The following is a 25,072-nucleotide window of genomic DNA, read 5'->3' as shown; positions in this document are numbered from 1 at the left end:
AAACTGTGTTTACACATTTCAGATTTGAAAAAGCAAATGTAGGGAAAAGAAGAAAACATGTAATTCTTTAGAGTTACAAAACAACCTTAATTTAACAAATAAACAAGCGATTCTTATAATTGAATGCAAAACAATTGAGAAAAACAGAACTGTACCTAATCAATGCAAACCCAGGTTAGTTTAGTGGTGTCAGTGATGTATCAATATACCACTTCCTACAATTGACAGAAGTGAATTCTTTAAATCTCTGATTCTAATACTTCATTTGTACATCGGGGAAAAGCTTTAGAAGGAAATACTGGGACCCTGACAGACAGATGAAACATCTCCTTTTTAAATGTCAGGGTTCTAAAGCACGATGCAAGGAAGGAGATGCCACCACCTGTATGTATTCACTTCAGACACTAAGCAAGGGTTTGAAGCTCAGGGCCTCCAGAGCGTGTTCTGTCATCGGCTGCGAACACGGTAAAAAATAAGCAAGAAAGCAAGATAACAAGCTTTGTGTGTTTGTTAAAAAGAAAAAAAGCTTAGTTCTCAAATGCCTTCATCTTTGCCGTGGCTCAGTACACAGCAAGCCACGGAGACAGCAGTACCTTTGGCACTGCTTCTGTGCACATTAGGAGGGTCTGCGACAGCGCTGACACTACTTGCATCTTCTCGTCGACTGTGCTGTCCACAACAGGTGCTTCACTGCCAATATCAGGGGCAAGAATTGACTGCAAGGGCCGAGCTGCCTGTTCTCCGTGTGAGCTCGCTGGGAGGAGCGCACCCCAGCTCTCAGCCACTAATTAGCCGCTAATCTCATGCGCCAAGATTCCCACACACCATGCAAGCTTCCTTTGGTGACTTTTCAATTAGCATCACAACACCCCAAGCTTTGAATGCTTTGTGTATGTTTATCTTTTCTTCCAATTGCCAGGGCCAGCAGACGTAAATTAAGCCAATTTAAGAGTATCTGAGTATCTTTTATTTGGCAGCTATTAGCGCAAACCGACATAGTCCTCTCCCAGCTGACAGACACATTTTTATTACATGGGTATGACTTCTGTTCTTTCACAAAAAATGCAAGGAATCACATAGGTACTACTGTAAAACTGGAATTCAGTTCTGCATGCACAGGAGAAATGTCTGCCCTTACGCACTGCTGTGTCATGCCTAGAGGTGGATGAAGCAGGTCTGCTGAACCAGGAAGGGCAAAACCAGATCCCAGTCGGAACAGGGGCCTTACGCAGTGAGTATCAGGCAAGCGAAGAGAAGCAGCCATGTGCCATGAGGAGTATAGCCTGCGAAGAAATAATTGCATTTGGTTCCTCTTAAAAAACTAGAGATCAGGGCTGAGGAACATTACTTATGCAAGTAGCAACATTCACCTGCTAACAGACTGAATTCAACCATATAGGGCCTCATCAGCAGCTCAGAAAATCAGGATTCTCAGTGGACTCCATCCAGCACAGGATCAGGCATTCTGAAAAAGCAGCTTCAAAAGAGAAAATTACACGGGGCTTAGAGAGATCTAAAATCATAAGAGGGTGCAGAATTCCTGGGAAAGAGTCTGGTCAGTAAAGTGCAGATTAAGTAGTTTCCTGGACACAAAGGCAATGACTACACATACACGTAACAAAAATTTCCAGTTCCTTCACATTGCCATCAAGGATATGTGTTGACTGATACAGCAAGCCTACAGCCAGGTTGCTACTGGCTACTGCTTCACTGCTGTTGAAATTTCAACTCCTGTGTTGTCTTATCACTTCCATCCATCTCCCAATCCCCCCAGCTCCATTGTCATTGCCACCAAATTCCAGTTACTGGAGCCAAGAATTGCTGCTGGTGCAATTCCCTGCATTAATAGGGAAGCTATAAGCAGAGGTACTTCAAAGCACCCTTCTCAGGCTCAAAAGGTTCTCCCCATTATAGTACGATTGGTTGTTTACACTGAGGTAATAGGTGTGTGTACAATTGGCCTTGTTTACAATAAAGATTTTCAGATATCCTTGGTCTCCCTTCCCCCTTCCTGCCCTGATGGAAGCTCTGGAACTCAAAGGGAACAGCACAGATCAAGGGGAAATCCCCCCTCCTCACACCCCATTTTGCAATGCTGGATTTGGAGGACCAAAGCATCGAATTTAACCCCAGGCATCTACTGTATAAAGCTAACAGAATTTAAGCACTAGCCAGCTGTGAAGTCAATTCCAAAGCAAAGAATAGATACGAAGTGCAAAGGACAATTTGAATGATGGATATTCTTTAAATACTGTCCATAAAAACACCTTCTATATGTACATGCTTGGAAAAAATAAAGTCATTTCACCTGACTTATAAAATACCTTATTGACTGAATAACTGCACTCATTCATACACTTCTATGAATTCATAAGCTTCGCTGGTTCTGTGTGAGGCTGATGCTGTGGATTGTCTTGCACTTCCAGAAATTCACTGCCACTCTAGCCACTGAAAGAAGCTGAAAGGCCCAAGAAGCAGATGCTGCCAGAGCTGCTGGTGATGCCACGTCTCTCTAATGCCAAGGGATGTCATGTGAGACAGCTATGTGTGAGACTCCAGGAGAATAGGGTAGTAGAAATGCTATAATTTATTCCCCATGCCTACACTTGGATGGCTTTCGTTCACCCTGAACAGAAGAGATTGCTTTGCATGTACTTTCATGATCACTTTAACTCAAAGCTAAAACTGGGCTGCTGCCAAAAGAGGTGGGCCTGCTCTACAACTACCATCCCTTTCCTTTTGTTGGCTCCAGCATTCCACAGTTTGGGAATGGAGTTTTCAGGGGTCAAACCAGCCTACTTACAAGCCTGAAAACTAACCCTATTAAAAAAACCAAACAAAAAAAAGAGGTTTCAGGCAGATGAAAGAGCAAGGGCTGAGACACCAGAGGACAGAAACACATGACCTAGGGCAAGAAAGAGAAAAAAAACCCTTTGGGCAGCCACATGGTCTTTTACTGGGCTCAGCCAACCAGTGGTGACTCCAATGCACTTATATGTTAGGGATCTCAACAAAATATGCTTTATTCAAGTGGACTGTAAGGAGAAGGGTTGAAGCATGTGGTTATCCCCCCTCACCTTACAAACAAGATCCCAGGAGAATCAGGGTTACAGGACCTTCTGACAGCCTCTTGTGTCCTGCTTTTTACTCAAGTTGCTGGCTGCTCAGCACGGTGACCTTGAGGATAGGTATGACAGAATCCTCGCTATAGAATTACTTTGCTCCACTGTGTTGTGGTGCCAAGCTCAGTGACCAACACCTGCACTTCCAACATGCATAAGACTAAGAAAGATTTTACCAAGGGTTATAAAACTCTGGTGAAACTGGATTCCACTGTCCTGGAAGCCAACTATGATACTGCACCATCAGCTGTCCGGTGTAGATATCAGCATCAGTTTAGAGTTGTCAATGCAACATAGAAACTTCATCCTATGCTGCACATAGGCTGAACCAGTTAGCTCTGATAAATGGGATAAAGACATTTGGGTTTAAAATACCACATTTCAAATGTAGTTTGTCTGTTTTGTGAGTCAATGCACCCTGAATTTTTCTCCCCATGTAAACTCTACCCTCAAATTTGCTAGTCATTTAAACAAAAAAAGGGCAAGGCTAGTTGAGAAAGGCACCTTGCACTGTCTCAGGCACTGCCTGGGAGCCCAAAGGAGGGCAGAGGGATTCTGGTAGGCAGCAGGTTTAACAAGCAGTTAGGCATGAAAATGTTTCAGGGGCTAAGAATCCACAAGGCGCTCAACACACTGGCACATTTGTCAAAACATGTAATCCCTGCCTGTGCAGTTTAAAAATAAATGTATTCTAAACTGGGCAACTCACTGGTTTCACTGGGAATGCAAGAATACTTTCCAGGAGTCAGGCTGAACCATTTGTCAAACTACCCATCTGCGCCAGCCTGAGATTTGGGCAAGGGGTAATAAATTCCTGGCTCTGAACATACTCCCCACATAATCTCTGGCAAACCTGTTGCTCAAAAACCACACGTATAAAATGAAGAGGTGCTGCACCTACCTCCCCACGTCAGCCTCGAACAACTCCTCTGAAAGCTCCACAGGTCAAGAACTGTCTCTGCCAGATGGTGCTTGGGCGTAAGAGTTTAAGCAACTTCAGCCCGATACAAAATGTCTTTGCCTCGGGGCCAAAAGACTACGTGGTGTCAGTTGGTCTCCCTCTGACAAAGGTTTCTTGACCTTTAGAAACTGTGCTCTTGCACCTCGCTCACTCTGAAATGACACAGCCCAAGAATATGATTTTGCCTCCCTCTCCAAGCACCTTAACCATGGTTTTGATTATGCAGAGGGGTAACTCATACCCCCAACAGTGGTAAAGCAGTGTTTGTGTTCCCCTGAAAAGTCCTAGTACTCAGAGCAAAGTTTATGGTGAAATAAGGAGCAGCATGTACAACTTTCCCACACCCTTCCCTGCAGGGCTATTGCTCATGTGTGGGAGCTAGAGAAAAAAAGCAGTGAAGAAATGTAAATCTGCCTGCTTTGCCCCTCACACCCAAACACTCCATATAAACAAACAGCCATCTCCAGGTACTGTTTTCAAGTCAAATAGAGACAAGCAAATACTCAACATCTCTGTCCTGGAGCACATAAAACTTCTTCCCTGCAGAATACTTTCACTTTGTTTCTTCTTGAAGCTAAAATTTCCACTTACTTGGGAAAAAGGAAAAGCAACAAAAATGTACAGGAAAAGCAAAGATTTTGTAAATCTGTTTATTCTAAGAGCTTTGGTTTCTGTATTGAAAGCAAGGAGGCAAAACGTGCAGTGTGACTCCTATTTACACACAGTGTCTAGGGTATGACATGTGAAGAAGTTTCTGCATCCTGAGCGAAAACATGAATGTTTTGTTTAATCCTTCTCATAAACAAGGGACTCAGAGAAACAAAGGTAGGGCATAAAGCAGCATATGTAAAGCACCCATGTAACACAGCTAAAGGCATTAGAATTACATAGGATTCTCAATCTGCATTAAAAAACAATGAAAAAAATCAACTGTGAATTAGGCAGAGTGCACACAGGTAACAGAGATACTGCAAAGGAAAAATGAAGACTAAAGGAATTTGGAACCAACACGTCAAAGTGATGCACAGGGAGCACAGTTCCTGGGTCTGGCAATCCCACAACACAGGGGCAGAATGAGATAGAATAGTTACCACATCTCGCTGGTTGTCAGGGAAGTCCTTCCAGCAGCAGGGGAAAATCTACTTTCACAGCAGTCTGAGTACAGATAAAGCAGGCCTGTATGTGCATGCAGGGCATGTGCATGGTATAAACATGGTATCACTGAGATGGTGAACCTGATAGGACAAGCTGACAAAGCAGCTGCAGGGGATCTAGTACTGGGGTCTTCCCCAAGTCACTGACTAAATGATCTTGTAGCTCCTGAGCACTGAAGAACCAAACAAAGCCAATAAAAAAAGGCCAAAGATTATGTCAACAAGTTCTGACCCTGTACTGCCCCAAAAAGCTTCACCGAGTAATATTATATACTGCCTTCACATTTATGAACGAAACCAGTGGGAGGCTTTCTTCTGAAATACTCCTGTATTTCAAAAGAGAATACCCAAAAATCTTAGAAAGTGGTATCGCTACACCTGTCCATAAAGGTACTAAAAACAGAGCTGACAACGCTTACACAGAAACATAGAGACACAGGGTCTGGTGTCCTTTCTATAGAACAAGGCACAGCAGAGATCTTCTGGCTCCAACACTGCTTCCTTTTGTGCCATCAGACAGTCCTTTTTATCTTCTACCCTTCAAATAAAATAGCATTTACCTGCTCCTGAGGGCAGCCACAAGGATAAATGAGCCACAGCCTATGGACTGTCAACCCCACCTCTAATTCAGCAGATTCTGAAAGCAACTTTTTCCATTTGCTGTGATTTCTTAAGTACCTTGCTCTTTGAGTATAGTATTGATCTATTCTAAGGGAAAACCACATTGATTTTAAATGAACAGGATGGTAAGTCCATAGCTTTGTTTTCCAACTCCTGCTGCTCCCATTGGAAAGTATTTGTGGATTCTACGGGCTGCGTTTACTCTAGTTCCTGAGTGTGGGAAAGGTAAACAAGCAATTGTTTATATGCCATCCTTCACCTTCTGCATTCTGGAACCCTTATGCCTATTTCAGAACAGACTGTTGGAGCAAAAAGAGACACATTCATCATGGGTTTTAGAATGCTTATTATTGCAGGGCAATGTTTTAAACCTGTGGAGCTTCTATATTTTTTTTAAAACTCTCAATATACTTATACCCAATGCACAAACATTTGAAGCTCTTGGTTTCCCCCCATGTTGATGACATCCCTATTTCAGATTCCTCTAAAAAGCTGCTGTCAGTCATTAATGGTTCGAAGACCACTGATGTGAGCTGGGAGCAGCAGCCTTGGTGGCAAGCACAGACTTGGCCATTCCCACTGTGCAGTGAGAACCTTAAGTCCAGGCCTCCATGGCACTTGGGGAAGACTAGCCCATTTTCCCCAGGTACATACTGCAGTACTAAAGACAACCGTGGGCTCATTTTATATAACTGAGGGAATTTTTGTGTTATCAAGAGGAAAAGGAGATGAGAAGGGGATAAGAAGAGGGAAGAACAGTTAAAAAAGGGAAAACAAAGGTAAAAAAGAAAGAAAAAGGTAAAAAAGAAAAAGGTAAAAAAGAAAGAAAAAAAGAAGAAAGAGAGAAAAAAAGAAGAAAGAGAGAAGAAATAAGAGAGGGAAAAAGAAAACAGAAAAATAAGAAAGAGAAAAAGAAGAGAAAAATTAAGAAAAAGGGGGGAGAAAAGAAGAAAGGAAAAAAATTAGTTTTGATAAAAAATACCACTGGCAGTTAAAAAATATTCCAGTAATTTAAGGAAAAAAAAAGGAGAGAGAGATATATATAGGTATCAGATAATTTTCTTACATTTCCTGGGAACAGTTCAAAACCTAAACAAACCAAGAGCATTTAACCTTAATCTCAAAGCAATTCAAATTAGGATTACTCAAATGTGTCTATGAATTTCCAATTTTGTTCTATGATGATGCAAAGATCTTGTTGATTAACATAAGAAGCTGGACAAAACTCTAGGAAGATGTACTTTTAACATTTTTCTCACTGGTCAGGTTATTTAGGTTCTCCAGCTCTGCCCCATAAACACATGACAATTTTAATGTCAGTTTAATTAACACATTTCCAAGGTCTTGGATCCCACATCACATAAATTGTCTTTCAGAGATGTCTTCATTTTTTTCACACTACAGTTTTACACTAACAGCAAAATTACCCTCATTAGGTGACCTAACTGTATTTTCCCAGTGTTTGAAAATGCTTTAATGAATCACTAAAAATCTCTATCAGGCAGATCAAAGCATCTGCAGAAAAGCCATCGTTCTATATTAAATTCTATTGAATTGGTTCCAAAACTGTGAGTAATCTTTATAAAATAGATTGGTATTTTAATGTCTGCTAATCAAGTATGAACCTAATATTTCAATCTGCTGTCAGGCTTCGCTGCCTTCTTAGCTGTCTCAATATCTCAATTTACATACTGTGAGATATTTTCAACACTAAAAATTATTTATTTCTGTTTTGAACCGAAACAAAATTGTGTATGGCACACTGCCCCAGTTCAGTGTTGCAGATACACAGGATAGTCATGTTGTAACTTTGTCATCTTTCAGAACCATGAAGTCTACGTTCATAATGAGCAAAACAAAAATAAAGCCCCTCCTTTTTTTTTTACATGTCTCCATACTGCTTTGATGGATCTAAAGAAATGCAAATCAGTATTTCAAATAGAAAGTGCCACACTCAGCTCCACACCTTGCCCTGTGGCCAGGAAATGCTCGATATTCCATGGTCCTCCACAAGGCTGAACTGCTGCTGTCATACATGATGTGGAGGTACCTGAGAGCTCAAGATTGTTAAAGGGCTCCCAGCATACCTGTTTGGAGAGCACAAATTGCAGTTTCCAGATAGCATGACAGAGATCCACAAGTACTAATCACAAAATCTTCTATTCTGATAGGACTTTCACAGTTCATTGTGAAGCATTAAAAGTCAACTGTTACCAGGATCGTGGTTACTTAGAATTACTTTCTTGAAGTTAACAGTGCAGAGTAATTAATATTTAGAGCATAAGAATGATCTATTTGTGGTATTGGAGGGTTGCACTGCAATCTTTTAAGCTTATTTTGATGTACACGATGGCTTCATTGAAGTCAGTTTAGGATCAAGGTCTGCACAAATTCCAGTAAATATAGCTTCATACAGAGGACTACAAAGAAAGGGCTGTGGGGAGGATTAACACTAAATGTTGCATATCACAAAATTAGTAGGTAGGTGGTTGTCTTTGAACTTATTGAGAGAGTACATTTTATATCAACAGCCATCACTGACATAGAAAGACACAAATAAAAATACGTGGTAAACACTGCCTACTGAAAACAGTTGTATTCAAACATCTGCTCTCTCACTAAACTGCTTTACAACACTGTTTTGACATAAATATCTCTCCAACATCTTTTATCTCACAGACTTATTTTAATAGTTTTCTGAAATATATTTAGGTACTTAGTGCAATTAAGTAAGCCTATTTAAGCCTTATTTGTACACTCAATTTCCTTTACCCCGTGCTGGCAGATCCAAATGGCACGGGTGCTCGCTGCCATGGAGTGAACAGTGTAAACATCAGTAAAGCTTTATACAGATCAATTCTACACTCAATCCTTGCAACGCCACAAAAAACTATCAGCTGCTGTGCAAACAAAGAAGCAAGCACAGTATGAAACCCAGCATTTTTCTCTTTTAAATGTTTCCTGAACACTCCAAATACAAGTCCTAGACTTTCAATAATTTATGGCATGACTATTCCATTTCTGCTCTACACGACCTTTATTCTACGGGAAGCGAGACTGGTCAGGCCAGAAATAACATTACCTGATGTTTCAATGACTAACAGATTAGTTTATAAAAATCTTGTAGATCATGAAGAATGAGCATCAGGCCGGATTAGGTACGACTTGTTTGACCTGCTCAGCTAGAGGTGGACTCTAACAATTTGATTCCAGGCTGTAGTCTGAAGCCAAGGGCTCATCCAGAACATGATGAGCCCTATGCCTACTTACCTAGTTAAAATAATTTTCAGGGTATATTTTTCCATCTAAGCAACTCCCAACTAAATAATAGTTATCATCTCCAGCTGCCTCAAATCAAGAGTTCATTACTGCATTTTCCACTTATATTCCTAACTTTGACCTTGGAACACCACCCAACACGGTGAGCAGTGATTCAGTCTCCCAACTACCTCATTCTAACAGAATCTCTCCTGACAGCAGGCTGCTAAAGGCAGTTTTGTATTTGACCCAGTACTAGAACAACAAACTGAATTTCAGTTTGAGTTACAGTTTGGGTTTGGTCCAGGACTACAGATGGCATCAAAGGCAGTTTTCTTTCCTCTAAAATCACGTATCAGCAGCATTTCTACCTTGGGGAAGGTGGCATTTTCAAATGTGCTCATCACTGATTTTCTTCCCCCTCCTCATATGCAGTTCATATGGGAAAAAATGGGCAGGGGGAGATGGGGAAATGAACATACATGACATCCAAAAGTTTCTTATAATTGAAAAATTAAAAAAAAGAAAGAGGATACCCAAATTGGTGCTAATCCTATTGATGGTGCACAAACAAGTAACCTTTTCAGGTCTCAAAGTTTCTTTCAGCATAACAAATATTGTGAAAGAAACCTTATCATTTGGGGAAGAAACTTTATCATTTCTACAGTTAACAGAGCTTCACTAACAAACTACCACTAATAGCTACCACTGCTTCTCCAAAACAACTCATAGTAATATATCCAAGAGATTCAATTTGTTTTAAGATTGCATAATAATTGTCTATTCAAAATGACTGCATTATTTGTAATAAATAAATTACTCTTTCTCTTCTGTGTTTTACGAAGCCTTATGGCTTCCTCAAAATGTAATATACAAAACAGTTCATCCAAGAATTACCATAAACAATGGCCACATTGACAACTTTTGGTTGGGTTTACAGATTGTATAATAATGTTTCTTTTCTCTGACTGGTGAATGGAGAAAGAGAACAGCTAACAATATATTATCTCATGCTCAATCACAGGGTCACTGATCAAGGTAAAGTATTTTTCTAATTATGTTTAGTTAAAGTGACAGAAATCTTCATGGGGCTATGTTTAAGCTGACTTAAAAATGATATATACTGAATTTGCTTGATTTGATTAGTTACTATGAATATAGATAAGGCCTGAGACGCAGTAATAGATATCTGTGCCTGATTGTGATCCCATAATACCAAAGATTTAGCAGAGTCAAGCTTTTCAACTGCAGCAGTAGGTGATACAAGATCAGGCCCCAAACTGCAATACTACATGTTTTTAATGTATATGTATATATTTGGTTATACAAATATGTATTTCCATGAATATCCCTTCTACTACATTCTTGTCAATAGAAACTCCCCTGTTCACGAGTTGGACTTGATGAACTTTGTGGGCCCTTCCAACTCAGGATATTCGATGATTCTATGAAATCAAAGGTAGAAAATCAAAAACGCTCTTCCCCCAAGACAGTATAATTTTGATGGGTTTTAAATCATTCAGGTAATGTTCTTGCAAAGATGACTAAGTAACATAATGGGCAACCCCATGTAACGGTGCATTCTTTACACATTCAGCACAATTTGTACAGCAGAGGTTATCAGCAGTCAAGTTGGACACCTAGTACAGAAAGATTTCTCCAGGAGGACAGGCGGTAGCTGCAAAAATTAGTGAGGTCCTGACCTGTCTCTGGTGAAGGAATGGGGACTGAGAATGAGTGAAGTTTCCTTGCTACCCTTCCACTTGTGTTCTTGAACTGTCCCAGTGTGGGGGATAGCTCCTTTTCCTCACCCTTTCCATCAGAGCAAAACTGCTTCCTCCACAGCCTCTGGAACCTGTCCGTTGTAAACTCACTTTGTTCCTCTAGCAAAGAACACAGTACGTTGTATTGGACTGAAGGGTGACTGATCTGCAGTCCTCTCCATTCACCTCTCCCCTGCTAAACAGAGCCTTCCTCAAGAACCCTCCATTCTAGCTTTCCCATTCTCTTCCAGCTTTCCCCTGCTGATAAAACAGACCCTTCAACCCCCTGAGCTCAACTGTCAGCTCCATACAGTGGGTGTCATCTCCCGGCACCATCACATCCTGCTGCCATGAGATGCCTTCAGCACCAAGACATTCACCAATGTCAAACCCATCTGGTCCCGAGAAAAAGAAAAGAAAAGAAAAGAAAAGAAAAGAAAAGAAAAGAAAAGAAAAGAAAAGAAAAGAAAAGAAAAGAAAAGAAAAGAAAAGAAAAGAAAAGAAAAGAAAAGAGAAACTCCTAAACCCAAGATAAAACCCAATCTACTAAATTGTTCTTGAAGGCCGACGCTTTCCTGGCCGCTATTCGACGGCAGCCGCAGGCCAGCGGCAGCAGCCGGGGGCTTTCGGGCACGAAGCAGCCCGAAAGGTGAGACAGGCGGACAGCGGCTCAGAGGCCGCCTCAATGGGGCACCGACAGCCCTGTGCCTCGCCTCGCCTCGCCTCCTCAGCGCGGCCGCCCCGTCCGCGGCGCGGGCAGGGAGCAGTTCTTGGACGATGGAAGTGCCCGCCGCTCCAGCGCCGGCTCCCCCTTCCATTCCATTCCATTCCATTCCCCTTCCCTTCCCGCCGGGCGCGCGGTGCGTTCGTTACCTGGCGCTCGGCGGCGGCTCCTTCCTCACCTGTGCGCGCCTCTGCCAATGACAGCACACCTGGCGGCCGCGCCGCCCAATCAGCGCGCGGCTCGTCCCTCTCCCCGCTCCTTTAGTGAAAGAATCCAGCACCGCTCGGGAAAGTTACCTGTGCGCGTCCGGCCCGGCCGCTCTCCCGTGCCGAGCCCCGCCGCTCCCCACATGCCAGGGGGAGGGGGCTCTACCTGTCCTGCCTCGACGGCTGGCTGTGGAGCCGGGAGAGGGGGGGAAAGAAAGCAGAATTACCAGTAGCTCTGGTTCTGCCGTCCCGGGCGTTCACACGCACACCTTCACCTGCACAGACCTGAAAGTCCAGTTCCTCCAGGGAGACGGAGGCACCGGGAAAAGGGGAGAGAGTTCATTGGATCAAACATGTCACAAGAGACGGACAAGTAAGTGATCGCAGGCACGCCGCTGCGCCCGCCGCGTGGGGCGGCCCGCGGGGCTGGCCGTGCTCCCCCTCGCCGCTGGCGGACATGGACCCGCCAGGACGGCGCTTCTCCCTCTTCTCCCTCCTGCAGCGACGCCAGACCGGGCGCACAGACACTCCGGAGAGCCCCAGGACAAAGCTGCGCCTCGTCACCCCGCACCTCGGTCGCCGTCTGGCCGTGGGGCAGCGAGATTTAATTTTTTATTTCTCCTTTTAGTTTAGGTTTTTGTGTGGTTGCTTGGTTTTTTATGTTTTGGAGGGGTTTTTTAACCCCTCACCTGGAGGGTCGTTTTACGGGAGGGAGCGCTCCTCGCCCTGGAAGACCGGAGCGGTCTCCGCCCGCAGAAGGCCCCGGACGGAAAGTGGTTCTTGGCTTTTGTGTTGGCGCAACAAAGGGCTTTTATCCCAAAGGGCCGGGCACGGCCGTCCTCCCCCCCTCGGCTGGGGCCGGGCGGGCAGGAGGCCCGGGCGGCGGGAGGAAGGCCCTGGCTCGGCCCAGGTGTTCCCGGGCCGCTCCGTGCGCCTTCCGCCCCGCCGTCCTGACCTTGTTTTCCCGGCGGGACGCCCCGGCGGGCCTGCGGCTGCCCGGAGACCGGCGAGGTTAAAAAGTAACTTTCCTAGTAGCGGGGCCGGAGGAGGACGATGAAAAGGAGATGGAATCCGCCCGCTCCCGCCTGCCCCGGGCCCGCCGCAGCCCCTCTTCGTGCAGGCCTGGCGCAGCGAAGCCGGGGCAGCGCGGCGCTGCGAGGGAACTCCCCGCGGCCTCCCGGGGCCACCGCCCGCAGCGCCGGGTCCCCCCGGGACACCCAGGGCCGCGGCGGGGCCAATGGCGGGCTCCGTGTCCCGGGCTGGGGAGCGCCGTCGGTGGGCGCGGAGGCCGCGGTGAGCGCCGCTCCCACCACGGCGGCTCTGCCAGCGCCCGGGGCCATCGGCCCAGAGCGGATGGATCATTTGCCCCCGGTGAAGTGACCGCACGGGCCGGCCGCGTTCCCGCCATGGCGGCGGTGGCTCGGCGTGGCGCCCAGAGCCGGCGTGAGGCAGCCAGGCGGGAAGGCCATTTTCCCTGCTCGGGTGATCAGTGTTTCTGCAGGGGGCGGCTCGAGATAGTTATAGGGTAAAGAAGATGGAGGTTGGAAAGTGGCAGTTTTGTTTTAGTGCTGCCCCGGTGCAGATAGGAGTGCCCCAGACACGGATGTGATCGCGGCTACGCTTGGAGTTGCTCAGGTGGCAGCCCTGTTTGGGCTCCCCAGGAGCCTTTGTGCCAAAGGAGGTGGAGAGGAGGAGCCTGATACTAGAGAGAGGCTTGGTGTCAACCTGCCTGTCAAGGAGTGAAAGAAGGAGATTATCCGACAAAAGAGAAGAGCAGGGTTGGCTGCCCTCATAGGGAAGAAACAGGGCCGTTCAGAGGAGAAGGATTAAAAAAAATTAAGCCTGGCTTTCTCTAACATCAGCTGACAGTGGAATTGTGCAAAGGTAGTTATTGACATGAAATTAAACTGATTGGGGTAGGAGTTGGGAGCAGAGTAGAGTTTAGGAGTTCATCTAAACTGGGATGGGAACTAATGCTTTAGGTGGGCAGATTAGCGCAGTAAATGATTTAAGTGCAAGGAAGAGAATAAGGATAGAACCCTGAGGGGGTGCCCGTGAGGCGGGGGAGGAGCAGGTGAAAGAGCAGTCATTGAGCCGGGAAGGGAAGCAGATTAACTGTGAAAGAGCTGACAAGCAGTGACGGAGGGCATCCCAAAGCGACGGGCAGTTCCAGAACTGCTCGAAGGTGAAAGGGGCCTGTAAATTACTCCCTACCCGAGCCTACTTGCCAGTAGTTTGAGCAGTCAGAAATAAGGCTGCGGCACATCAAGGGCAGTTAACGGGTGTGGGAGGGGAATATGGAGGAGTGGGGAGGGTCAGAAGAAGAACTTCGCACTATAGTCGGCTTTGAAACAAAAAAACAGTGCAGTGGAAGCCTAACTCGTCTAAGAAACTAAGGCAAAAGTGGTTCTTCTCTGGACCTCTCCGATAGGAACAGTATGGCATAGGTGTAAGCTCCTGAGACAGGGGCGTTAATGCCCTTCATCCATCCCCTGCTCTGTGTGGTGCTGCTGCTGTTACCGCTGTGAGGAACTTAAAAGCAGTGGCTGAGCATGCAACCTCAAGTAACAACACTTGCCTCGTTGCAGTTATGCCCGTGATCTGTTTCTAGTTAAGGTCTTTAGAAAATTCATAGGTGATAGGTAAGAGTTTGGAAAGGAAATAAAAGTAAAGTCCCCTGTGCTCTACACGCAAGTGTAACACGAGAAGACAAATACATTTGTTTTCAGAAGAGATGACCAGGTGGAATGAGGTAATAGACTGGTGAGGGAAGTTTGCTTGGGTAGGTTTTTGGGTGTTAGTTTTTTTCTTTTTTTAGGCTCTAATTATATCCAATTTAGACCTAATCCAGCGAGTATATTATTTTTATCCACATGGCCTTTCTTTTAGTTAAAACCAGATCTTCCTTACAGGCAAGACTGGAGAGTGAAGCTCATTATTTTGAGGTCAATTAATTTGTCGGTGTCATTGGACATGTCTGTGTAGGGCTTGTGCTAGTAAAGTTCTGATGTAGAGAGGACTAAACAGCTGAGGGGATATAGAAAGTGTGGAAAATATGTTCTGTGGGACTTACTAGGTTTTCTGGAGAGGTGGTACACTCTGATGCACTACAGCACAACCGGGCTGCGTGCAGCGCTCCATCTTGGAGGGAGGAGCAGGGACAATGGTTCTATAGTGCTTTAAAGGAGGAAGGTGAATAGTGCTTTTATTCTGTAGTGGACATAAGGGGCAGTTAGGTGAAAATGCTAGAGAACCAGGTGTTTGATCCTAATGCTAACTGAGGAGCTTGGAAGGGGAGATTATCCTTAAGAGATCCCTGTCTTTCTCTTTAGTCTTTCAGCCTAAGCTGGGTCTTGCCTGCTTTTTTCCACAAACTCCCTCTGGTCAGGAGACATAAGACATGATTGCACAAGCATTTTTTCAGAGGTAGTACCAACTTAAGCAGGCTGCAGCCACTTGTTTCTGTCTCTGTTACGCCCTCTCAGCTGTGTCAGAGCTGGCTCAGGGGGGTGTTGGTCTGAGAGTAGACCAATCTTCTGGAGGTTATTTTTGACATCGATTTTTAAATTGGTGTGGGTTCACACGTGTAGGGAGTTCAAGCAAATGGCAGGTGTTAAAGACAAGAACTGCTCAATTTAGAATCTCTGCAGAAGGAAATGAGAATGTGTGCCTCCTCCTCTCTATGAATGTTTTGGAGGTCTGTGCAGCTGCTTCTGTTACTATCCAATTTCCAGCCTCATAATGAGGGGAGCGTGGGTGTTGAATGGAGACTAGGGGAGGAGGGGCCATCCCTTTGCAAGGTGTAAAGATGATTCCGGGGTTTGTTTCTGCATTTATAGGCTGAAAAGTTGTTCTTGCATGTAGTGTACTGGAAAAAAAGATCCTTACAAAATTCCAGCGTAATGGCTGTAGTGCATTAGTGAGGCCAATCAGTGAGCGAATGACTTTGTGAGGCTTAACTGGGTTTTGGAGATTGATGGCAGTACTTTGTGAGGAACAACAATTGTACAGCTATTGGTGATCTGCCTTGTAAGTGCCACGGTTGTGTCCCTGCTGTTGTGTGAAGTCCCACATGGGATGGGAGTGCAGTTGCATGACGAGCAGGCTCACCGCTGGCCCAGCACGCTGGCCCTGTGGCTCTGCTGGCTGCCCAGCTGTGTGACTGCCCGTCTGTCAGGCCACGGTGTGCAAGAACTACTCAGGATAGCAGGTAGATGGGGCTGGGGCATGCTCGGACTGACCGCGTTAAGGAGGGCTTGGTGCAGCCTGGATCTGCAGCGGAGCATGTGCTTGTGGGTAAATAACTGAGGGGAGAGCGAGCCCGTAGGTGGGAATGGGTTCAGACCTGTTCCCATGTGTCAGTGGAGGCACGTTCACATCCAGCTTGCTGCTTGGTAGTATCTGTAGCAGGAGCTGATCTTGGGCTCTTCACAGGGTAATTCTGATTTACTATTTTCGCCTTAGTGTGTAAATGTGCTGCCTTCATAATATTTAATGTAAGCACATTTATAATATTATTTTAAAATCCACTGCACAGGCTCGAAGGGCACACCCACGTGGGTAGAGCCCTTCTCAAATCTTCCTTCGGGAAGCCTGGCCATGATGACGATGATACACATTATAATACAAAGAGGGCATTTGTCATTTACAATGTGATTTCTGTGAATAGTTCTTAATTTTTCCTTTGAAGGTCAAATATGTTTTCCATCAGCAGATCCTGAGTGTCAGGTGACAGACTACTCATTTTTGTTTTGTTTTTTTTCCCCACTACTGAGTATATGAATAGGGCATCCATTGAGTCGAATTTTCCAAAGTGAACAAATGGAGAAACAGGAATTAGGTGTGTTTAGTTTTGCACTTTTCAAATGTCAGACATGCTGTCTTGGATGTTCCCTAGAAAATAATTTCTGTGCAAAGAAGGTGGAAAATCAGTGTGCAAAACCTCACAGAACTTGCAACCATAAACTTAACCAAGAGGAGTAAGGGTAACAAATGGTGAGGTGTTGCTGTTAACACCAGTGTCTTTGCGGTGCTGAAGTCTGAGACCAGACCGAAGATCAAAGCAGAACAGGAGGGAGGGGATTTTCCCAGATCACTTTACCTTGATTATAATGATCGCAAAACCTCTTCCCGGTGGAAGGGTCAGCAGGAACATTATCATCCTTTTTCTGGCAGGGACATCTGAAGGGGAAATGACATTACACTCATTGATGTTTGTTGTCAAACATTTTCAGAAATATTAATCCAGTGCAGACCGCTGATGGTTGCCTAAATATTTTTTTCCTTATTATGCAGCAGCCAATTAAACTGCCCTTTTTTGTACACACACAAAATAGCACTTTCCAATCCTGATCTAGGAATTCATCCTGAGATGAATGTTCATTAGCTTTTTAATCAGTGATTGGGACTGTACTAGCTAAGTAAAACAAGAGAAGTAATTATTTCAGACATCTTAGTATACAGGTATGCTGTTCTATTCTTCTGTAGGGCTGACTTCACAAAGAAGACAGTGGTTGCTTACAAAATATTTAACCAAGGAAACCATATTAAATGCATGTGAACTGTGAAGTCAAATATTGCAACATACTTCTAGCTTGAGAGTATCTCCAACCTCAAAGACTGCATATATAGATTTATTTATATATGTATTTATATCTATCTAACTTGGTTAATTTTCCTAATTGTGGGTGGTGATGGTGTATTTCATAATTCTGTGTTTTAGTTGGCCTGTAAAGTATATTTTTGAGGTTGTATACTTCAAAAAATATTTGTGGGAAATCTTGACTCTCAGGATTGCTCAGCTGTTGAATTCCTGTTTTCCTTCTGACTGTGTAAAGGGTCTAATATCCTGAAAAAAAAGCAATCAGTGCAGTAACTATTCCATTTCCATTAACTGGAAGCAGAGAATGAACAAGGACCACAAGGCCAAGGGTCAGGTTAAACTGCAGCAGGTCTGGGGAGCCTTGTCATGACCTTTTTTAATTTTAAAGGCTACTTCTAGCTGCTTGAAGTCATCTGAAACAACCTCGGGTGCTTTGCACACTGGAAGTACACTTCTTAACAAAACAGCATGTCCTGCTATGAAGCTGCTGAGTAATTGCTAATTCTGATCAACTCTGTTAGTACCTGGAGGAATGCTGTGAGCTTCATTTTTCCTCATTTTTTGAGACGTCAGTTATTTTTTACAAATATGCTGAAACCTGCCCTTTTTTGAGACTGATTTCTTCTTGGTAAAATCAAAAAAGACAATAGGCTCAGTGCACTACTAACAAAAGACTGTGTGGCAAAAATAATATTTAATTACAAGAGGAACAACAAAAAGTCTCTGAAATCATGAGTATAAAAATTCTATTTCAAGGTAATTGCCTACTTGAACTAGTCCTCAGTAGGCATTTACTGTATGTATTTAATCCTTGTGTCAGATTTCTTTTTCATGCTTCCACTTTGACATAGTTAATGATTTTTTGTCAATGTTAATGAATCACCCATTTGTTTTAATCTCTTTAATCACCATTGCGTGCCCAAGTTATTTTGGTTCTGAGTAAAAACAAATAAAACTTCTACTAGGCATCTAATTGTTGAACTAGTCCGTTTTGCCATTCACCTTTGCTACTCTCAGTGTATTATTTTATTTCCTCTTGGAGTGTTTAGTATAGTTAAATAATTTCTTTTAATCATTTAACGTGTGTAATCTTGTTCAGTTTTGTCTTGTGCTCAAAAAAGTATAATTGTCCCAAAATTGCAAAAGTCCCAAATCTGCATTCATTAGCGAGCAAAATTATTTGGCCTCTTTAATGGGAGTTTTTCCTTGGTATAGGCTTCTGGCTGGGCTGGAGGGCATCTTACCTTTTCATTTCCTGGTGGTCTAAATGCTTTGATTTTTCCTTCACTCTCGAACCATTTGTGTATTTATATACTCACTGAATTTGGTTAAGTGCATTTTTGGAGACTTGTGCTTCTGGGAACGATGTGATTGTCATCTATGAAAGACGAAGTACTGAGACACATGGACCATAATTTTCCTGTTCGTTAAACATTTATGCTCCTTTGTACTTTTAACAGAACCCTATTATCTAATTGGAACAACAGTGTTGCTGACTGTTTAATTATACTTTTGGCAATAAATGCTGAGGAATCTCAAGATTTTTTTAACTAAATAAATCAAACCATGCAGTGAGTCACATGTGTTGTTGGGGTTTTTTGTTGGTATTGTTTTGTTTTTTGTTTATAACTTGATGTCTAGACAAAGTAGTGTGCTTAGGGTAGTAAACTTGTGCCAAAACTAACATTTGAATCTTTAAAACAATTTATGATCTGGAATCTAAAGTTTGTTAACTTATCCAGCTTTTGTGGAATCTGTCCTGCATTTTAAATGGTCATAGTACTTCAGTTTATACCTCTGAATTTGTATGTATGTGCATTAGTTCTTAGACAAATTGTATGAACATCTGTTCTAAATCTGCTTTATAGTTGCCTTATAGCTGAACTGAGATTTGTGTAAGTGTAAAATAAACTTACAGAGGGTTTTAGAGCTGCTGAAACGTTTGTAAATGATCACATCCTGTCTCCCTTAGCTATGTCAAAACTGAAGTGGGAAGGTCTGGCCTTTTTCTGGTTCTTGGAGGGGTCTGGAGTGTGCTCTGTACCTTTCATCACACCAAATGAAACATGGGCATTCTTGAAGTTTCCCATTTCTTACTTTGCACTGGAGGAAAGACTAAGCAGGCAGGTGTTCTTCCCATAGCACACTAAATCACAGCATGCTTCAGCCAGGTCTCTGATCTGGGCAATTACGGGATCAGGAAGCCAGGACACAATGTGGTGGGTGTTGTATGTCTGCATGCAGTGTAGAAGTGGTCCCTTTGGCTAGCATCTTGCTTTAGAATTTGAGTTTCTGCCAGGGTTTGTGGGTTGGAGACTGTTGCTCTGTGCATGTTCTTGTCACCAACTACCAAGCAGATTATGGTCAATGTCCTGTGACCTTGACATGCTGGGCAGGGAACCAGGGTGACAGGAGTGTCTGTCTTGCCTTTTCCACTTATTGACTAATGCTAAAATTTATGTACTTTTTAACAGCTGTGTGCACCAATTCCTCCTCTCCCTTCTCTTGAAGGGATATTTAGCAGAGGATGTGCTTGGCGCTCTTATCTCACCCATGTAAGAGCGGGCAGGCTTAGGCCTGGGCTGAAACCTGGGAGCTGGGACTGCTCCCATTCTGCTGTCTTGCACGTATTGCTTGTGTGTTCCCATCTGACATCTGACCTATGCAGGCAGGGGAACATCCTCGTGCATTGTCAAGGAATGAAGAAGTGTGCAGGTATGTTAATGGAACAGCTTGATTGTAACTTTATTTTTTTAAAACTTGTTGAAAGAAGAAATGCAATGTGAAAAAAAAAGGGCGCAATTAAGAGTGGAAATGCCTGGGCTGGGTGTCCACCTTGACAATTTAAACAATCTGCTTTGGATTTCAGGGTTAAGCCTCCTGGGCAAGGGAAAAGATACGGAGCAGGTTGGAAGATGCTTTATAGCCCACTAGCACCAAGTAATGCTGAGCATATGATGGAGCAAGATGCAGCATGGCTGCATGAGTTTGTTTTATGTTCAGTGGCAAATTTAGCAGAGAGGTTGAGGGCTGCTTGAACTTCGCCAATTCAGCAGAAAGCTCTTGAGCATCAAAATTGTCTGAGAGAGACTGGCAGTCAGGACATCTTGTTTCTGAATAAAAAGGAACCTGATCACAAAGCCTTTCACTATTGTTCGTGAGTGTGTTAATGGGCAATTCTGATTCCTTGTCAGCTAATTAACAAATTGCGTCTAGCTGGGTGAGAATTTGCCTGTAGTGGGATTCTATAGCCCCGAGTGCTGGCTGTTGAATGGTCATTATCTTTAATCCGAGGAAGAGCTTGAAAGACCAGCCCTCTCCATTTCGCTGATTGATTGATGTTAAGAACAATATACATCTCCAGTTTATGTTGCTGGACTGCAGTAACTGAAAGGAAATAAAGTTTTGGACATCTTTACATTTTTACACTATGCTTGTATAGGTTTTAAAAAATTCCATAATCTTAATTTTAAATAAGATCAAAAATAACCATAACTGCTGTAAATCTGGGAAATGTATATATGTGTTTTCTTATGAAAGCACACAAATCATGTAGGATGGTGTGAACAGGAAAATCTCTACTAAACAGTTGGGAGAAAAAACATTTTGAAAAATAAAGGCCATCTGAAGTTCAATCGACATAAACGCTAAAGTATCAGAGCAATCTAGCTCTTAGCTAGACCATTCCCCAGAAAATGCCTTCACACACAACTACCGTTTGACATAAAACAACTGAAACAATTTGCATTCATTAGGAGCTCAAATGACAGCTTGAAAAGAAACATTTACTTTTTAGACACAAAGTATCCTCAATTCTTAAGCTTTATCTCCATGATGAAATAATGGTGTGCTCTCAGCTTGTGCAGGTGCATCGCTCTCTCCTGTGTTCTGGTAAGCACACATCCTGACTCCCACGTAGAGGGATTGGGGGGCCAGCCTTTGTGGGGCATGGGCACCGCAGGCATTGGGCTTGTTCAGCTCCTTGGCACTTCTCTAGCTGGGGCTGCAGCAGCTGTTTGCTGGTGTTGCTGGTCAGGTTCAACAGGAGTCTCGCACTTGGAATCTTGGCCCATCTTTCTTCCTGAAGAGAGTGGTTCTTGGTGGTTGGGGTTGCTGATGGATATCCAGCTTTTGGCAGGATTCATAGATGTGTTGCTAATTGCAGGCTCCGGCTGAGGCTTTTCTTTCAGGTGGGGTATTCAGAGCAGCTCTCTCCAGTGGGAATGCTGTTACTTGTAGGTGCCCACCCTTTGTCTTCCACGTGGTCTGGATGCCATCAGAGTCACTCCAAGCAGCTGCTTGCTGGCTTGGGTTACATAGGTGGAACAGCTGACATTGTCCTGGCATGGAAGGGTACCTACAAGACCATGTTGCTTAGCTGTGCAGAGCCTCACTCAGGATGTTGGATTTTCTTGGCATATTTTAAAATACAGTGTATTTATCTCTTCTGGTTATGGGGCACTTTGGTACCCCTCTGTCACATTTAGCTGAAATTGTCTGGGAGCTGCAGTAGTTGTGGGAAAACAGAAGGAATGCATGTGCACACACGAGTCTCATTTCTTAAGAGAAACTCTCCCTTCCATCCAAGCAACCTTATTTAATAGAGAGGTTTTCTTAAAGGGAACCCAGTTGTTTTGGCTGACTGCTTTGGATATAATCTTTGAAGTGATTGACTATGTTAAATCGTGACAATTAGATCTGACCATTAACCTCCCACAGAGCTGATTACAGGGATGGGGGTGATGAGGAAGTTTTTTATTTTTCTTAGTGCTATTGTTTCAGTCTGTTTGCAGAGTAAACACGATGAGTGTGTCCGTTGATTACGCTGCAGACCATCTCTCAAGCCAGAGGAGACAGCTTTTTAGTCTTGAAATGTGAAAACCTGCCTTCTGGAGAAAATATGCTCTGCAAAGGTGTTGGGAAGGCACAGGTCTATGCACCTCTGCCTTTCCAGCCATCCCAACTGTTTACTTACTGAGTGGCAGTTACCAGAGCTTTTATCCCCCTTCCTTTAGCTTCTCCCCAACACAATCACATACACACCTCTGAGAGACTGCACTCTGGTCTTTGCTTTAAGATTGTCTTGACTATGAGCAGCAGAGATTGATTGCTCCGCTCCAGCATTTTTACAGACAAGCACAGCCCAACTCTTAGAAGGTATGTTTTTGCAGGGCATCTTGCCATCTGCCTGTAGTGCTCATAAATTGGTTCTGACTATTGCAGGGCTGTGAATGCTCCGAGTAACAAAAGGCAGTTATTGACTGTAAGGGAAGACTGTGATACAGGAAGAAGGACGAGTGGTATTTCGTGCATTGCAATGGGCAGTCGCCCATGCGCTGAAACAGCCCGGATTTAGCTGAAGGGGAGCTTTGTTGAGGAATCTTTGCCGTGGAATAATTGCTTCTGAGCCAGGGAGAATTGACTACTCCAGAGTGGGAACAGGCCCTTAGCTACCTCTGGCACAAACAGGAGGACTGATGCAAATCTGATTTGAGTCACCAACAATAAGGTATTGAAAAGGCAAGCAGATCCTAATTTATTCCCGGCTTCTCTTGCTGAAGCAAAGCAAGCCTCTAACAACACATGTATATGTGGAAATAAGAGGGACAAAAATCTTTAGGAGAGACAGCAAATGGCCAGGCAGAAAGGTCCTCCAAAAAAACCCCCAAAAGCCCAAAAACCCCCAAACAAACAAAAAAAGGGAAAACATCTAAAAATCCAGTTATTTTAGATGAAAGGAAATTATAATTTGTACTGTAATTGTTGGCTGTATTCTGTGATACAAAGCTATGAAATGCTGTCTTCCCCTATGGAGCTCATAAAATAGTGCTCTGTGTACCAGATAGATTATTTTGTTTTTCATTAAATAAAGAAACTTGTAAACAGTGCTCTGTACCTTGGAGATTGTAATCTCCACCATCCCCCTTCTCTTCCTTAAACACTGGAGCATGCACTTTGCAGGCTGGACTCACAGCAGAGCTCCCAGAGAGGCCCCAGCCTGCTGCTGGTAACTGCCGCTTGGGGGCCAGGCAAGGTGTGCTCCAGCGTCCAAGAGCATTTACTGCGTGGGTTCAGTTGTGCTTTTATCAAATCCTATTTCTGAAAACAAATAAAAGGCTCGTTTGCACAGTGTTTGAATGCCACTCTCTGTGCAACAGCGGCAGTTGGTTGGGTTAGGTCTGTGGAGCTGGCACTGCTTCAGGTAGGGCAGAGCAAAAAGAGGAGACTGAGTAACTGGTTTTCATGTAGAAGATGGTAAGAAATGTTTTATGGAGGTCACCAAGAATAACTAACTGCTAGTTTCATGAGTTAAGTCAGTATATTTAATTATTCTGCCATCTTTGCAGCTTTCCAATTTGTAAGGTGTATTGTGTTAAAAGTTTCATTGTGATCCTTGTAACTTGAGCCACAATTCTTGACAGCACTCTTGAAACACTCACTGAGCAGCACACCCTTCACTCTACTATTTCCCTGCCTAATCCTACTATCATGTGTAATAGGAATGCAAGTTTTTTGTGTTTAGCTCTTTTATCAATATATTTATTGAACATTTTGCAAAAGCAGGTACTATTATCTTCATTTATGTTTCCTTTATACTGGAAATTTCAGCCGCAGCTGTGTTGCAGCAGCTTCTCTTGCAGTGTACACAGGCACTGGTCAGTTTGTACCACTTTCAGACTGGAGAAAACTGCTCTGCTGCAAATCCCACTCACTAATGGTCTTGTGTGTACTGCCATGGGACTGTAACTAGATGTGGTGAGTGATAAAGTGTGAATTGAGACCAAATATTCTGACTTCTGTTCCATCCACTGGACCCATTGCTCATGTCCTGTTACAGAAAACGTCTCTGAAATTACTGACAAATTGCATTCCAAAAGCAGAGACTAGCTCAGTTATAAGGTGTACCCAGTTATTAAATACTGAACTATTACTCCCTGTAGGTGAACCCTAGATTAGTATTAGTTGCTTTTTCTTGTTTTTCATTCATGTCTTATGTCAGTTAAATGTTGGGGTTTTTTCCCTAATCAGTGTATATCTAGAAAAAATACTGAGTAAAAATGTTCTTAATGTTGTTACTTCACTTTTTTTTCCAAGTAGTCTTAAAATATTTTGATAGCTATGTCTGTATACTAGTAAAAATACATTTGAATTATTATCACAAGATCTGCACACATTTAATTTTTTTCTGTTAATTACTGAAGATACCTGATACTGATAAATATTTATGTCACCAAGTGTAATCCAGAGATGCTTGCTTGATGTAAACATAAAACTTTAGTTGAGCTATTTGTTCTTTACCATGCCTTGTGAATGAAGTAATCCCTTCTGGATCACAATTTTATTCTTCCTGTCTATGCAGTAACAAGCGACTTGTGGCCTTAGTGCCAAATGACACTTCATTCAACACCAGACGAGCCTACACCAGCGAAGATGAAGCCTGGAAGTCGTATTTGGAGAATCCCCTAACAGCAGCTACCAAGGCTATGATGAGCATAAATGGTGATGAGGACAGTGCTGCTGCTCTTGGCCTATTGTATGACTATTATAAAGTAGGTAACTCTGTCATTATTCCTCCCTGCTGCGCTAGCAGGGAACTGCTCTAAGAAGCATCAAAAGAGCTAGTTTTCAAAGGCAGAAGTCGCTGCATCTTGTTTTCTTTC

General features: G+C 43.5%; 1 protein-coding gene and 1 long non-coding RNA gene across 7 annotated transcripts in view; one reads left to right on the top strand and one right to left on the bottom strand.

The window, feature by feature from the left end:
* Positions 1–944: 944 nt before the first annotated feature.
* On the bottom strand, positions 945–12,089 carry LOC139671337 (uncharacterized). Of its 2 annotated transcripts, XR_011697717.1 has the most exons (4): positions 11,900–12,089; positions 11,753–11,811; positions 1,371–1,477; positions 945–1,283 (listed from the first exon to the last, which is right to left on the bottom strand). It is a non-coding gene; the product is annotated as an uncharacterized lncRNA (long non-coding RNA). The 2 variants fall into 2 exon arrangements; XR_011697716.1 differs by lacking the exon at positions 11,900–12,089 and having other exon boundaries at positions 11,753–11,888.
* Positions 11,865–25,072, top strand: part of GRHL2 (grainyhead like transcription factor 2) — a 67,492-nt gene continuing 54,284 nt past the window's right edge. For 2 of the 5 annotated variants that reach the window (XM_071554060.1, XM_071554061.1), the window contains exons 1-2: positions 13,325–20,126; positions 24,772–24,961. In XM_071554060.1, the coding sequence (XP_071410161.1) occupies positions 20,074–20,126; positions 24,772–24,961 (243 nt within the window). In that variant the 5' untranslated portion in view covers positions 13,325–20,073. Of the gene's footprint in view, positions 12,183–13,324; positions 20,127–20,154; positions 24,168–24,771; positions 24,962–25,072 lie in introns of those variants that run through there. The other 3 variants (XM_071554062.1, XM_071554059.1, XM_071554063.1) reach the window with 3 other exon arrangements.

The sequence above is a fragment of the Pithys albifrons genome, chromosome 4 (assembly GCF_047495875.1).
Source record: "Pithys albifrons albifrons isolate INPA30051 chromosome 4, PitAlb_v1, whole genome shotgun sequence".
Taxonomy (NCBI): domain Eukaryota; kingdom Metazoa; phylum Chordata; class Aves; order Passeriformes; family Thamnophilidae; genus Pithys; species Pithys albifrons.
Note: the sequence above shows the minus strand (reverse complement) of the source record. Positions and strands in the feature narration are given on the sequence as shown.